The sequence below is a fragment of the Microtus ochrogaster genome, unplaced genomic scaffold, assembly GCF_000317375.1.
Source record: "Microtus ochrogaster isolate Prairie Vole_2 unplaced genomic scaffold, MicOch1.0 UNK99, whole genome shotgun sequence".
Taxonomy (NCBI): domain Eukaryota; kingdom Metazoa; phylum Chordata; class Mammalia; order Rodentia; family Cricetidae; genus Microtus; species Microtus ochrogaster.
Window position 1 is genome coordinate 96,341 of NW_004949197.1, and position 14,046 is coordinate 110,386.

The following is a 14,046-nucleotide window of genomic DNA, read 5'->3' on the forward strand; positions in this document are numbered from 1 at the left end:
CACTTGGGAAGATGAGATTGGAGGACTGCTGTGAGCTGAGGCTAGTGAGTTCCAGAACAGCCACGGATACATGGCAAAACTGCCTCAAAACAACAAAGACTGAAAGAGTTTAAGGAAAACTGAGGAGGGAGCTGGAATAGAAGCAAAGGGATGAATTGAGAACCACCCGTGAGAAGTAAAGTTGGGACAAGGAGCCTTCGTAAAGACTTAGAGGCACTGGACTGAGTAACCAGAGGGAGCTCAAGGGTAGAAAGATGGCTGCTTATAGTTGCCTTGGTGTGTCAAGTATTATTTCTGGTGCTCTGAACGAGCAGGACACTCTGCAGTTTCCTCCCTTCAGCAGCTGAGATGAGGAAGCAGCAGTGGAGAGAGGAATGCCTGGTAGTTCCATTCTGGAAGGTGTGCTACTGCAAATAGGGAGCCTAGATCTGAATTCTGGTTTACTTTATAAATTTAGCCCACACTCCATCTCTCTGAACGCTGGGTTATTTCCTCTGATGCCTCTTTTTGCTTTTTTGGGGGGGTGAGGGGGGCTGCCAGGTTCCACCTGCTGACGAGACAAACCAGGGCAAGGTAACTTGTAGACAGCGGAAGCTTCTATGAAGAACAGTAAAGACTCAGAAAGAGCTAGGACTAACTGAGAAGCACAGAGGCCAAGAAGCCTTCAGATGGAGAGAGACTCAGTAAGCACCTTAGCGGGTCATTTGGTAGATAGATCTTCTGTGTTAGGAGAAATGGTAGAGAGGATGGGTATAGATCGGTAGGGCCTAACAAATTTATTATCCTATAGATGAGACAATTTTAGGCACCAGAGACATACTAGCTAACAAGACAGGAACAGGAGAAGGGTAAAGAATGGAAGACAGGCTGAGAAGAATCTGCTAAAGCCACCACAGCTGCTAAACCCCTCCACAAACACCCTTTGCTGATGCTGTACCCCCTTCTCTCTTATCAGCGGACCCTGCAGTGCAGACAGATGGCAGCCCTCTCTGTTGCCATTTCCACTTCAGCCCCAAGGTGATGTTCACAAAGGTACTGAAGGCCCAGCTGTGGGTGTACCTTCGGCCTGTACCCCGCCCAGCCACAGTCTACCTGCAGATCTTGCGACTGAAACCCCTAACTGGGGAAGGGACCGCAGGGGGAGGGGGTGGAGGCCGGCGTCACATCCGTATCCGTTCACTAAAGATTGAGCTCCATTCACGGTCCGGCCACTGGCAGAGCATCGACTTCAAGCAAGTGCTACACAGCTGGTTTCGCCAGCCACAGAGCAACTGGGGCATCGAGATCAACGCCTTTGATCCCAGTGGCACAGACCTGGCTGTCACTTCCCTTGGGCCAGGAGCTGAGGGGCTGGTGAGCAGGGGGCCTGAAGTGGTGGTGGATATGTGTAACCTGTCCCCAGGAGATGGGGGTTAGAAAAAGTAGATCAGGAATGTGGGGGTTGGGGCCAGGAACTAATTCCAGAGGAGGTGGAGTGGCAAACTATCACTTTTCAGGGATTTAAGCCAGGTAACAGCTGAAAACTGAAACTGGATTTGGGGTGAGGGTGTCAGTTAGTGGGAGACCCGTGGGAACACAAAACTGACCCTTGTCTGGGCGTGGTGTTGTCTAATCCTGTCAGTAGGGAGGCCAGACAGGAGGATCAGGAGCTCTAGACCATTTTCTGCTACATAGAAAATTTGAGGCCAGCCTGAGCTATGTAAGATTCCACCTCGAATCAAAACTAAAGAACCTGGCCATTGATGATGAGGATCTGATGAGGTCACACAGCCAGGAAAGGAAGAATTAAGGAACATGAGCAGAAGAGATAGCTAGATGGCAAGAGAGGTGGGTAGGTCTGTCGGTGGGAACAATGAACAAGTCAAGATGTCAGTGGTTTTTGATCTGATACCCCTGTTGAGATGCAGGTAGGAAAATAAGAGAAACTGTTCAGGGCTATGTCACATCTCTTTCCCCTCTCCCTGACCCTCAGCATCCTTTCATGGAGCTTCGAGTCCTAGAGAACACAAAAAGGTCCCGGCGGAACCTAGGCCTGGACTGCGATGAACACTCGAGTGAGTCCCGCTGCTGCCGATACCCTCTCACGGTGGACTTTGAGGCTTTTGGCTGGGACTGGATCATCGCACCTAAACGCTACAAAGCCAACTACTGCTCCGGCCAGTGCGAGTACATGTTCATGCAAAAGTATCCACACACCCACTTGGTGCAACAGGCCAATCCAAGAGGCTCCGCTGGGCCCTGCTGCACCCCTACCAAGATGTCCCCAATCAACATGCTCTACTTCAATGACAAGCAGCAGATTATCTACGGCAAGATCCCTGGCATGGTGGTGGATCGCTGTGGCTGCTCCTAAGGTGTGGGCTACAGTGGATGCCTCCCTCATAGACCCTTCCCCAAGACCCCAGCCCTGGTCCCCATTCCCCCAAGCCCTAGAGTGCCCTCCACCTCTTCCCATGAACATCACACCTTGTTCCCTGACCAAGCAGTGTGCAATACAACAGAGGGAGGCAGGTGGGGATGGAGGGTGAAGGGCTGGGAGAAAGGAAGGGCAGTCAGGGTGGAGTGTACCTGAGATTTGCAGGTGAGAAGGCTTGGCAAGAAGACGAGATGTAGAGACAGAGGAAGAAGATGGAAGGATAGAGACAGAGGAGCAAACAGAGCAACACTGAGAAGGCGAAGGAATAGAGGCTAAAGACAGACAAGGAGAAAGAGACTGAAATGAGAGTAAAATGAAAGCCCTGCCCCAAGCCTCCTTTCTTCTACCAGCAAGGTGAGGCTTGCTATAGATTGGGGAGTTCCCCTGACAACTCAGTAGGAGTAAATCAGAAGTCCATTCTTAGCTTCTTCCCTCTCCTTCCAACAGTAGCCAGAAGTGAAATAAGGATGGGGCAAAGGAAGGACCTGGGAATTTTTTTATTTATTTATTTATTATGACTTTTTTTTTTTTTTGGTATTTGGCTTTACTGGAATAGGAGGGACCCTGCCCACTGTGCCCCATTGGTCCCGTACTCCCCAAACCCTGCTCTCCCCAACACCAACCTCCTTAAGCACTTGTATTAAGCCTCCAGGGTTGGGAATGGGAGCAAAGGGCAAGAGGGTGGACACATGGAAGCTTCGAACCCATAATCACCCTAACCAACCTTCTTGAGCCAAACGGGTTGAGCTGAGTGGTCATGGAAACAGAAAAAAGTTCAGACTTAAGAGCTGGGGGGAGGGGAACCTCAACATCCAGATCTATGAGAGCTACTAAACTACCCCTCAGGCCTACCTTAGTTGTGGTACTATTAGCCAGAGGGCACAGCCTGCTTATCCCCAATCCCCCTCAGCCAAGAGACCAAAGAGCCTGTGGAATGCCCCTGCTCTCAGCCTCTATCTTCAGGTCAATAAAAATTAGAGATCCCAGAGTCCCCCCAGGTCTGGGAAGGGTAAAGGGTCAAAAAAATAGTAACGAGGCTGAAGGTTATAGGGCATCTGAATCCAAATCACTGCTCTAGGCTAGGGAGTACAGCCAGCAGACCAAGTGGACGGGACTCTGAAGGGGACATTTTAGTCCCCAACCCCAAAGCTCAGGGTGGAAGAAGGGAGGACAAGGGAGAAGAGTGTCTATAATTTTATTTTTTATTTTTGGAATATAGCAGTACCTGACAGCAGGGATGGGACAGTACAGGCATGTGACAAGGCCAGTTACAGCAGAGGATGGGAGGATGGAGAATCCTTGGTTTGGAAGGCTTAGGAAGCAGGCAAGCGATTAGCTGCCACTTCAAGTCACTACCTGGGCCCATTCATTCCTCCCACAATCCGACCCACCCTCCTCTGGACTCACTGTGCCTCAGTGTCTTCCCCTTGATGGAATGAGAAACAGCAGCACCCGCCACAGCCAAGAGATGAATTCTGAGCACTTACCACGGGCACTTTATGGACATAAAATACCTCTCGCTGTGGGACTAGATAACCAGGGCACCACAATGGTGGTGACGAGATGTGAGGCTCCAAGGAGTCAGGCTTCAGAGCACAAGTACCCTCTGCCTCCCAGCTGGACAATGCCTGAAGCCAAGGAGTTGAAATCTCCATCCCCTAACCATACCTCACCTGTGGCCTCTTGGCTCCAGACAAGATCTTGAGAGGATGGGGGAAGAGAGGGAGATTACAGCAACATGATCATGAGTAGAGCCAGACATGACGTAGAAAAGTACTGAACCGAGGTCTGTGCTTCCTGAGATCATGCTTCTCTCACTTGGGCCAGACCATAGGAAGGAAAAAGGTGTGTGACTATCCTTGGTACCTAACTCCTATCTCACAGAGAAAAGGAGGTGTCTCCTACAAGGAATGGACAAGGCTGTCAAGCCTTTCAACTCACTTCCCATGTAGTAGCTGTTAGTCCCAAGCCTCTCTCTGGTCCTGTTCTTCATCTCTTTTTCTACCCCATCTTAAAGAACAAGACGCACTTGACCATCACCACCAACCACACTTCTTGGTGGAGGAGAGCAATAGAAGGCAGTGAGAAGATGCTTTCCTCCAAGGTCAAATGTCTGTTGATCTTGGGAAAGGTAAGGGCTGGATCATTAGGTTATCAGGTAAACTTCTCTACTATAGTTTAGAGAGCTGGGGCATTAAACTTCAAATACTGCCTCTTTATCACCACCAAGTAAATACCTTTCCAGGGGGAAAAGGTTCTCTTTTGAATACAAACCTGAGTTAAGCCTCAGTTTCCTGGTCTTTTCTATCCCCTAAGAGGCTTGAGGACATGGCCTAGCAATTCAGCGGGAGCTGGCACTTCCCACACCTTACCTGTGTGGACTAGCCAGTGCCCCTCTGAAAGTGTCATTCATTATTAGTGTAATTCTTAACTTTGTGTATCTGTTACATCATGTGTGTGATTGCCTTTGTTTGTTAAGGGTATTTGAGGAGTATGGGCTGACAGGGGCACTGGAATGCCAGGAAAGGACTTCTTCACTGACATCAAGGTTTAGGAAGGAACCATTGCAAAAGGCCATCAGGCAGTTTTCAAGTTATGTGACAGAGGGCAAAGATGGCCATAGGGTGCTCTGAGTTTTGGAACGGTCACATGACACAATCCAGCACTTGAACCTGAAAAAAGAAAAATAAAAGCAGTCAAAGAGTTTAGAATTCAGTGGTGAGCTCTTCTCCCTAACTGAGCGTCACGTTTGCACCCGCGAGACTAAGAACTAGAGAGGCTTTGAGAGAACAACGGACTCAGATGAGTTCACTGAGGGCACTGGGGGATGACGACAAGATGGACAGACACTGGGAAAGGGAGATGACTTAAGAGTTCTTCAGAGAGCTGGACATAAAACAGTCCCAAAGATCACAAAACACCTACTTGCACAGAATGAAAAGTCTAGGCTCTGAAATAATCTGACAGAGTCCTCCAATCCTGACTGCCTTAAGAGTATTCCCAAAATCAAGCTGGCAGCTCCCCACCGTAGTTCTGTGTTCCAAACATTGAATCCACTATAAAAACTCCCACATGCCCACAGCATAATTCCTAAGACATTAATCTTGCTTGAGTCACAGGATTCAATGTGCCACCTGGCTTTCTCTGTCCCATGACTCCCATTAAGGCTTTCCTGCCAATGAGCTAGACTAAGGGGGTCTCTTGGTCTCACATATATGTGCCCCCTAAAGGAGCCAGACTGCATTTATATACACGAAAGCCCAGATTACGCCACTCACCACCCAACCCCCACTCTCTACCTGGAACCTGCTTGTCCAGGTGTGTGTGTAGGGGGGGAGATGTCCCCATTTATCCTAGATCTCAATTTTACTTTGGTAGACTTCAGGGCTAACGCTATGTAAACTCCACCAGGAATGTGTGCTGAGCACACGCTAACACCAGGAATGTGTGCTGAACACACGCTAACATCACTGAGCTCTCACTGCAGCCATCACAATAGTTTGCAAACAGTCACAGAGCAATTAAGTAACTCGCCAAATCAGGATCCATAAGTAGTAAGGTAGAACAAGGAATCAAAGCCGGGTAGTTAACATGCAATAACATGTTTTAATCTATTTAATCTGTTGTTAAATTAAGGTGGAAAACCGAATTCAGGGACACAGAAGTGAGAAAGCTGAGAAACACTTTGGGTCCACAGGGCTGGCTGAGCTTGGAACCTTTTCTAGTGTCTTTCAGCTTGGATGGGAATGTGCATAGCTGACAATGTGTGCCTAGTGTGCATGGAGTTCCTGCCCAGCACCACACAAAACCAGGCGTGCTGGCACAAGCCTGTAATCCAAGCCCTTGGCAGGGAGGAGCAGAAAGATCCTGAAATTCAAGGCCACCCTCAGCTTGCTTCATAGCTCATTTTAAGTCACCCTGGGCTATAAGAGACTTTGCCTCAAGAAGGGAGGTTAGATTTTGGAGGGATTAATAAACAGAAAATAAGTGCCCCTGTCGGAGGCCTTGTACAAGAGAGCAGTTAAGAAAAACTTATCCGTGAGTTTGGGACCAGCCTGGTCTACAGAGCTAAGTCTAGGATAGCAAAGACTACACAAAGAAACCCTGTCTAACCCCGCCCCTTTCTGAAAGAAAGAAAGAAAGAAAGAAAGAAAGAAAGAAAGAAAGGAAGGAAGGAAGGAAGGAAGGAAGGAAGGAAGGAAGGAGAAAAAGAAAAACTTATCCTAGGTGGAATGGTCTCAGCACTCAGGGGGTAGAGGCAGGTAGATCTCTGAGTTCCTGGCCAGTCTGGTCTACAGAGTGAGTTTCAGGACAGGACAGTCAAGGCTATACAAACCCTGTCTCAAAAAAAAAAAAAAAAAAAAAGCCATCCTATCTCAACTATCTGAATTTCCTCCGTTTCTCATGTTAACTAACAAGTCTCAAAGACTAAGAAATTCTGCTTTCATACCTTCCTTCTTCCTAAAGTCTTCACCCCAAAGCTTCCAGCTTTTTTGCTTTCAGCCATTCTCAGGGCGGACAGAACCATAAAAAGGTACAGCATCACAGTTAAGGGCTCCAGTCCTCACTGTGGCTATAGCACTGACCAAATCCCTTAAGAACTCCAGGGGAATGTTGATGCTGCATCAACTGGGGGATGAAGAGCAGTACTTGGGCCCCAAACCTAGAGGACTGTCTAGTCAAACAGACGGACTTAGGCTCTAATGAGTAAAAACATAGGCATTGTGATCTATTCATGCTCACTGTGCAGAATGACTAAAAGGGCACAACAGGATGCTCAGGCTCAGAAGTTAAGAGAATCCTCTGGCCAATGTAGGAACAGCTGGAGAAGTGGAACAAAAGGGTTAATTAAAAGGGAAAAAAAAAAAAAACACTACACATTTGGGAAGCACCATAAAAGACTTGGGAAAAGCCAAGAGCGGTGGTGCACACCTTTCATTGAGGCGGATGGACCTCTGTGAGTTTGAGGCAGGTCAGGGGTACAAAATCAGACTCTGGGTTTTGGTTTAAGATTTGGGTAAAGCAAACTAAGTAAAAACAATGATTATACCTTAAAAGAAGAGGACCTGGGATTAGTAAGCAAATGCCTGCTGCTCAAGTATAAAGACCCTGAGTTTGGACTCCTAGTTCCCACATTTAAAAAACAAAACAAAAAAAACACAGGTCTAGTAGTATTGTCTGTAACTCCAGAACTGGAGGTTAGAGACAGATGGATCATTGGAAATTATTGGCCAGCCAGTGTAGCTAAATCAATGAGCTACAGATTCAGTAAGGGGTCTTGTCTCAATAAATTAATGGTGATCAATCGAGGAAGAAACCTGATTGGACTACCAGCTTAAACAGGCACACATACCTACCCATATGAACACCTATATACGTCACATGCACATAAAAGTAAAACCATAAAAGAATCTTAGCCAGGCATGGTAGAAATCCCACCACTACAAATAATCCTAGCACTCAGGAGGCTGAAGCTGAAGAATGCTGTGAATTTAGAACCAGCCTGGGCTACAAAGTGAGGTACCACCTCAAAAATGAGGGGTAGGAGAGATCAGAGAATCTAAGGTTAAATTGAGTGTGTCTCTGCAAGGTTATGGCGGATAAACAGATTAAGATCAGGGGGCTGTGGTGTACACCTTTGATCCCAGAGCATAGAGGGTAGCAAATCTCTGAGTTCAAGGCCGGCCTGGTCTACACAGCGAGTTCCAGGGCAGTCAGGTCAACACAGAGAAACCCTATATTGGAAAAATAAAATAAAAAAAAAAAAAAAGCAAGCAAGCAAACAAAAACAACAGCAAAAACACAGATACCAGGAGTGACTTTAATAGCAACATTGAGGATATAGGGGCAGGTATATTTCTGTGTATTAGAGGCCAGCCTTGTCCATGTAGGGACTTACAGGACAGCCAGAGGTACCTCACAGAGACAACCTGTCCCAAAAATAAATAAATAAAGCTGGGCAGTGGTGGCGCACACCTTTAATACCACCACTCAGGAGGCATAGGCAGGGAGGTCTCTGTGAGTTTGGTCTACAGAGCAGGTTCCAGAACAGCTAGGGCTGTTACACAGAGAAACCCTGTCTTCAAAATAAAAACAATAACCAACCTCCCCAAATTAAAAGACCTATATTGCTACATTATATTATTTATATCAACTTTATTTCTCCAATATTTATTTATTTATAGTCATTCTGAGATATAAATCCTAATGAACCTATACTCTTAATACAAAACAGCAATTTTCTGGTTTTCAGATGAAGACACTGTGGAGAGGAAAAAATTAACTGGAGGTTACAGTCTTGTGTAAAAAAGGGGGTGGGGCCGCAGAAGAGAATGATGGGAAGAGAACCTCATCCAATTACATCATTTGGCTGAGGAGGTGACAAATTATACAATAAATGGGTAACCTTGTCTCTGTTCACCATGGCGCTACTGAAGTTTTCCTCAAGTGTCTAAACTTAGGTTCCCACCTTTCTTAGGAGGCAGACTGATGCAAGAGCCAGCTGGCCTTCAATCTGCAGTGCTCCATGGCACAAGACTGTAATGTTAGCAGGATCAACTCTAGATTAATCACAAAACCAGCCGGGTTTTGGTAGAAATGAGGATGAGGATTTACATCACAGCAACATAAGGTTTAATTATGTCAGCAAAGTTTTCAAGTAAGGTAACTTTCATGATCTTCCCAAAGAAATCTCCAAAACCAAGCATTTATTGATCTGGAAACATAGACTGAAATGAGAAACCCATGCAGGTGTGGTGGTGCCTGATTGTAATCACAGTTCTAAGGCTGACTCAAGGCCTCCTGGTCGACACAGCATGTCTCAGGCCAGGAGGGGAAAAAAAGGATGTAGGGAGGGGACTTCTATTAACTTATCAAAAAGGCTAAGTAGCAGGTTTCAGATCTGCATATAACTTAGAGAAACAAGCAGTCTGCTTAGACAACCAAATGATTTCCAGAAAGGAAAGTAAACTTTAGTGACATCTAAGGCATCACTGCTGTGGCTGCAATAGCTTTCCGCAACAGAGGAGGACAAACTAACCCACGAGCCCCACTAGAAAGTGCAGGCATGGCTGGGACACTGTAAAGTGCTTACCCAGTAGGTACAAGGCCAAGTTTGATCCCCAGTACTGGGATAGGGGATGCAAACGAAAACCAGGCATCTTGTTCTACATATGACCCAATGACCTAGGTAACAATACATAATATCTCTGACATACAGTCAGGCTTTGGATTTCTATTCTTCTACCTAAGGACTGGCCAGCCCATTTGCCTTTTTGAGCTATAACCAAACCACCAAGCTCCCATACACTGACTTCTGCTCTAACCAGAGAGTACCATGTCAGACCATTTGGATCCTATTTTATTCAGCCAAGCTTAACTTAAAGCAGAAGACTTAAACTCTTACATTCCCTAAAATCTCCCGCACTTCCTCCATATCATCTCAAGGGGTTATGTCAACCTCTACTTATTTATTTATTTGCTCTTTCAAGACAGAGTTTCTCTATGTAGCCCTCTAGGTAGCTCTATGTTCTGGAGCTCACTTTGTAGACCAGGCTGGCCTTGAATTCCGAGATCCACCTGCTTATGCCTCCTGAGTGCTGGGATTAGAAGCAGGTGCCACCAACACCTGGCTATTTCAAGCTTTGGGGGACTTGGCCTCATCGTGAAAAATAAATAAAAGCATATCTCTGAGTATGAAGAGAAGAAAGAAGCTTAAAAGGTAGGCTCCATCTTCTTATCTTCTTTCCTAGGGGATAAAGGCATTGCAGTTAATTCCCCCTAATATTTGCCACTGACATGCCCTGTGTGGTCTAATCTGGCTCTAGGAATTTAAAGGAGCACCTAATAAAACACGTGTTCTCTTTTCTTTCTCTTTTTATTAATAATCAAAATAATTAAAAACAAAAATATAACAACCTTAATGCAGAGTAGCAGTTAAATTAAACTGCTGCTGGAATTTAAGGATGTACCTATCTAAGGCACACACTTCCTCACTGTGAGGCACATGACTGTGTGTAGGGTGTGTGTATAAAAACCAACAAGAGTTTGAGAAATGGAAACCACTGTGGGGCAGAAAGCATGGACTTTTCATTATGCAATCCCAAAACGCTCTGCTCTTTTCCTTTTCTTGGCCTGTAATGAAAAAGCAAGAAAAAAATTAGATTGCAAGAGAACAGCAAGATTAAGCTTCTGTCAGCTTTAACCCAAACCCACATTAACTGTCAAAAGACCCAAGAAGAGATAACCACTGACTTCAAGCCAGAGACTTTATTCCTGAATCCCTCCAGCTATCCAGTCAGAAATAGGGAGGTTTCGTGAAAAAGAAAGGTGAGAAATGAAGACAAAACACACCCATACACATAACATAAAAACAAAGGTTGAACAAACAAAATATAACATAAAAATAAAGGTTAAATAAATAGGGCGTGAGGTGGGAAAACAACCAAGGGGAAACGGAGAAGGAAAGAGTGGCAGAAAATGCAAGATTTCAGTGGACAACGGTGAGCAATACTATCCACAGAGCAGCTACAATGAGGCAGTAGCTATGTCTTAGGCCTCTAGCTCACAGAAGTTGACTCTTCAATGCAGAAAGAGTAAGTTGGAGAAGGGTGTTTGCAATAAAGTCCTTATTATGGATCTCCGCCCCCCCCAATTTGGTTTTTCAAGAACTAGCTTTGCAGACAGCTGGTCTTCAATTCAAGCGATCCTCCTGCCTCTGCCTTCTTAGTGCTAGGATTAAAGATGTGCACCACCACTACCAGTAGCCTCAAACACGTGTTCCTCTTGCCTCTGCCTCCGCCAGCAAATCCTACCAGCATGCTCCACTACAACCGGCTTGCTTTTTTTTTTTTTTTTATGGAGTCTTTCCCCTCATGTCTGAATATTCTTTAGCAGATTTCATCTTGTAAAGTGGTGCTGTGATGCCTCTAAGCATAACCTAACATAACTGGTAGCCTAGTTACTTTCAGATATCTACTTAACTACCAGTGTCATATGGGGACTACAATGGGGCTCAGAAGTTATGTATATTATGCAACTCTTAAAGAAGGCAGTATAGGGAAGAGGGCACAAAATGAGCCGTGAGTGACATAGAAAAAGTTCTGTGTTCTTCATGTTCATTTCAACTATGCCCCAGAACACAGGGAAGTTTTCTGTAGTTAACTCACACGGCAGGTTTGATACAGCTTTTTTAAAAGCAGAATACACTACAAGCCCATTACACTTGAACTAATGACATAATTCCTTTAAATGAGACAAAACTCCTCTGGCCCATGTAAACTGCAAGTGCCTCAGAACTACTACTCCCTTACGGACAGACAAAGACTTCCAACCGAAGCCACTGTTCCTACCACCCTCTTTAACCTGGAGAAGTCAATGTACCTACTCAGTGAAATACCTGGCTTATTGACAGCTTCCACATAAGAAATAATTCTCAGCAGAACTGAAGCAAGCTCATGTCATTAAATCAATAAACTTAATATAAAGTGTTTTATTTCAGTAGAGCAAAGTCTACCGATTCCTTTAGTTTTTTTCCCTAGTAAAGAGCAAAAATTGATTTGACTATAATTTTTTTAGATTTCTTTTACATGCATGACTGTTTTGCCTACATACATTTATGTGCACCAAGTACATGCTGGGGATCACATAGGTCCTCTGAAAGAGCAACAAGTGGTCTTAACTGCTAAGCCATCTCTCCAGCTCTTGATTTATAATTTTCATGGCATATATACTTATTTATAAAGAAACTTTAAGGATTAGTAAGATTGTCCAGTTGGTAAAATGCTTATTGTACAAATAACCATGAGGACTGTGCCTGTAAAGCTATCACTGGATAGGGGAAGATAGGTAGATTCCTGGAGCTCACTGACCAGGCAGCCTAACCCATTAGTGACATCCAGGTTCAGTGTGAGAGGCCGTCTCAAAAAACAGAGAGGAGACAGGCAATGGTGGCGCACGCCTTTAATCCCAGCACTCTGGAGGCAGAGACAGGTGGATCTCTGTGAGTTTGAGGTCAGCCTGGTCTACAAATAGTACCAACACAGGCGCCAAAGCTACAGAGAAACCCTGTCTCCAAAAATGAAAACAAACAAACAAAAAAACATAAAGGAAAGGTGGGTGTTAGTGGTGCACACCTTTAATCCCAAGGAGGCAGAGACAGGCAGATCTCTGTGATTCTGAGACCTGCCTGGTCTAGAGAGAAAGTGCCAGGACAGCCAGGGTGACACAGAGAAATCCCCCCCCCCACACACACACACACGAGTCCTAGAAGGACGAGGAAACAAGTGGAAGTGTCAGTCAAACAAGCCTGACAACTGACAAGTCTCCAGAATGCCCACAAGCCAGCCCACCTGAATAAGCTCACAATCACAAAAACAAAACTCCCGGAGTTGTCCTGACCCCCACACAGAAAGCCTTGATTGACATGGGAGGGCATGTATGTGCACGTGTACACACAATTTTGGTGGGGTTTTGTCTGATTGTATTACTAGCTCTATGAAGCATTCTAAATTTAGTTCACCTCTGTATCCTCTGTGGTTCCAGTTCCAGCTGAACTTGTCACAATCCCAAATCTCTCCTTCCTTTTTTTCAGCTTCTCATCATCCTCAGACTGTCAAAGGATAAAGGCAACAGTTGAAACAAGTTATTCTCTATTTACAAAGTTTATAGGAATAAAACTAATTTATTAGTTACAACATGCAAGCCAACCTTATATATCAAGAACCAAGGATCACACAAATAAAATAAACACCCTCCTACTGTGATTTAGCTGCACTTTGGCCCCAAGGATTCATGTAAGTTTGGGGAATACCTGGTGTGACAACAGTGGGAAGTGAGGAGACCTTTTCTAGGCTGTGAGCAGTATTTGTTCAGAAAGGATTAAGACAGTTCTTGTGGAAGCCTGAGTGGATTCTTGTGAAAACAAATCACTCAACAAATCAGGTCTACAGAGTGAGCTTCAGGACAGCCAGGGCTACACAGAGAAACCCTGTCCCTAATGAAAATAAATAAATAGAATAAATGAATAAAAAAATTTCAGTTCTACACTAAGAGAGCACCCAAGCAAGCGCAACACAAACAATACACTACAGCTGAAACAGCCATCACTGGAAGCACAAACAAACCTGAAGGCTATTTACCTTACAAATCCTACTACAAAATGCATGCTTATCTGGAATATGGTGAGCCAGCATTTTTTGTGTATTTTAATTATTATATTATTATTATGTGTATATGATGGAGGACACCTGAGGTCAGAGGTTACCCCTGTAAAGTCATTTCTCTTCCATTTTTTAATTAATATTTATTGAGCTCTACATTTTTCTTTGCTCCCCTTCCCCCTTCAGCCCTCCCCCAAGGTCTCCATGCTCCCAATTTACTCAGGAGATCCTGTCTTTTTCTACTTTCTACTTCTCATGTAGATTACATCTATGTAAGTCTCTCTTAGTATCTTCACTGTTGTCTAAGTTCTCTGGGATTTTGGTTTGTAGAATGGCTTTCTTTGCTTTATGTTTAAAAACCACCTATGACAGCACTAGGGAGGCAGAGGCAGGCGGATCTCTGTGAGTTCGAGACCAGCCTGGTCTACAGAGCTAGTTCCAGGACAGGCTCCAAAGCCACAGAGAAACCCT

At 45.0% G+C, this 14,046-nt stretch overlaps 2 protein-coding genes across 2 annotated transcripts in view; one reads left to right on the forward strand and one right to left on the reverse strand.

Annotated features, from left to right (window-relative positions):
* Gdf11 (growth differentiation factor 11) overlaps positions 1 to 5,129 on the forward strand; it is a 25,187-nt gene extending 20,058 nt beyond the window's left edge. Inside the window, exons 4-5 of the mRNA XM_013355152.1 lie at positions 956 to 1,353; positions 1,973 to 5,129. Of these exons, the coding sequence (XP_013210606.1) occupies positions 956 to 1,353; positions 1,973 to 2,353 (779 nt within the window). The 3' untranslated portion in view covers positions 2,354 to 5,129. The remainder of the gene's footprint in view (positions 1 to 955; positions 1,354 to 1,972) is intronic.
* A 5,144-nt stretch (positions 5,130 to 10,273) lies between these two features.
* The window catches only part of Sarnp (SAP domain containing ribonucleoprotein), a 57,412-nt gene continuing 53,639 nt past the window's right edge, over positions 10,274 to 14,046 (reverse strand). The window contains exons 10-11 of the mRNA XM_005371154.3: positions 12,936 to 13,025; positions 10,274 to 10,549 (exon numbers count right to left, since the gene is read on the reverse strand). Of these exons, the coding sequence (XP_005371211.1) occupies positions 10,508 to 10,549; positions 12,936 to 13,025 (132 nt within the window). The 3' untranslated portion in view covers positions 10,274 to 10,507. The remainder of the gene's footprint in view (positions 10,550 to 12,935; positions 13,026 to 14,046) is intronic.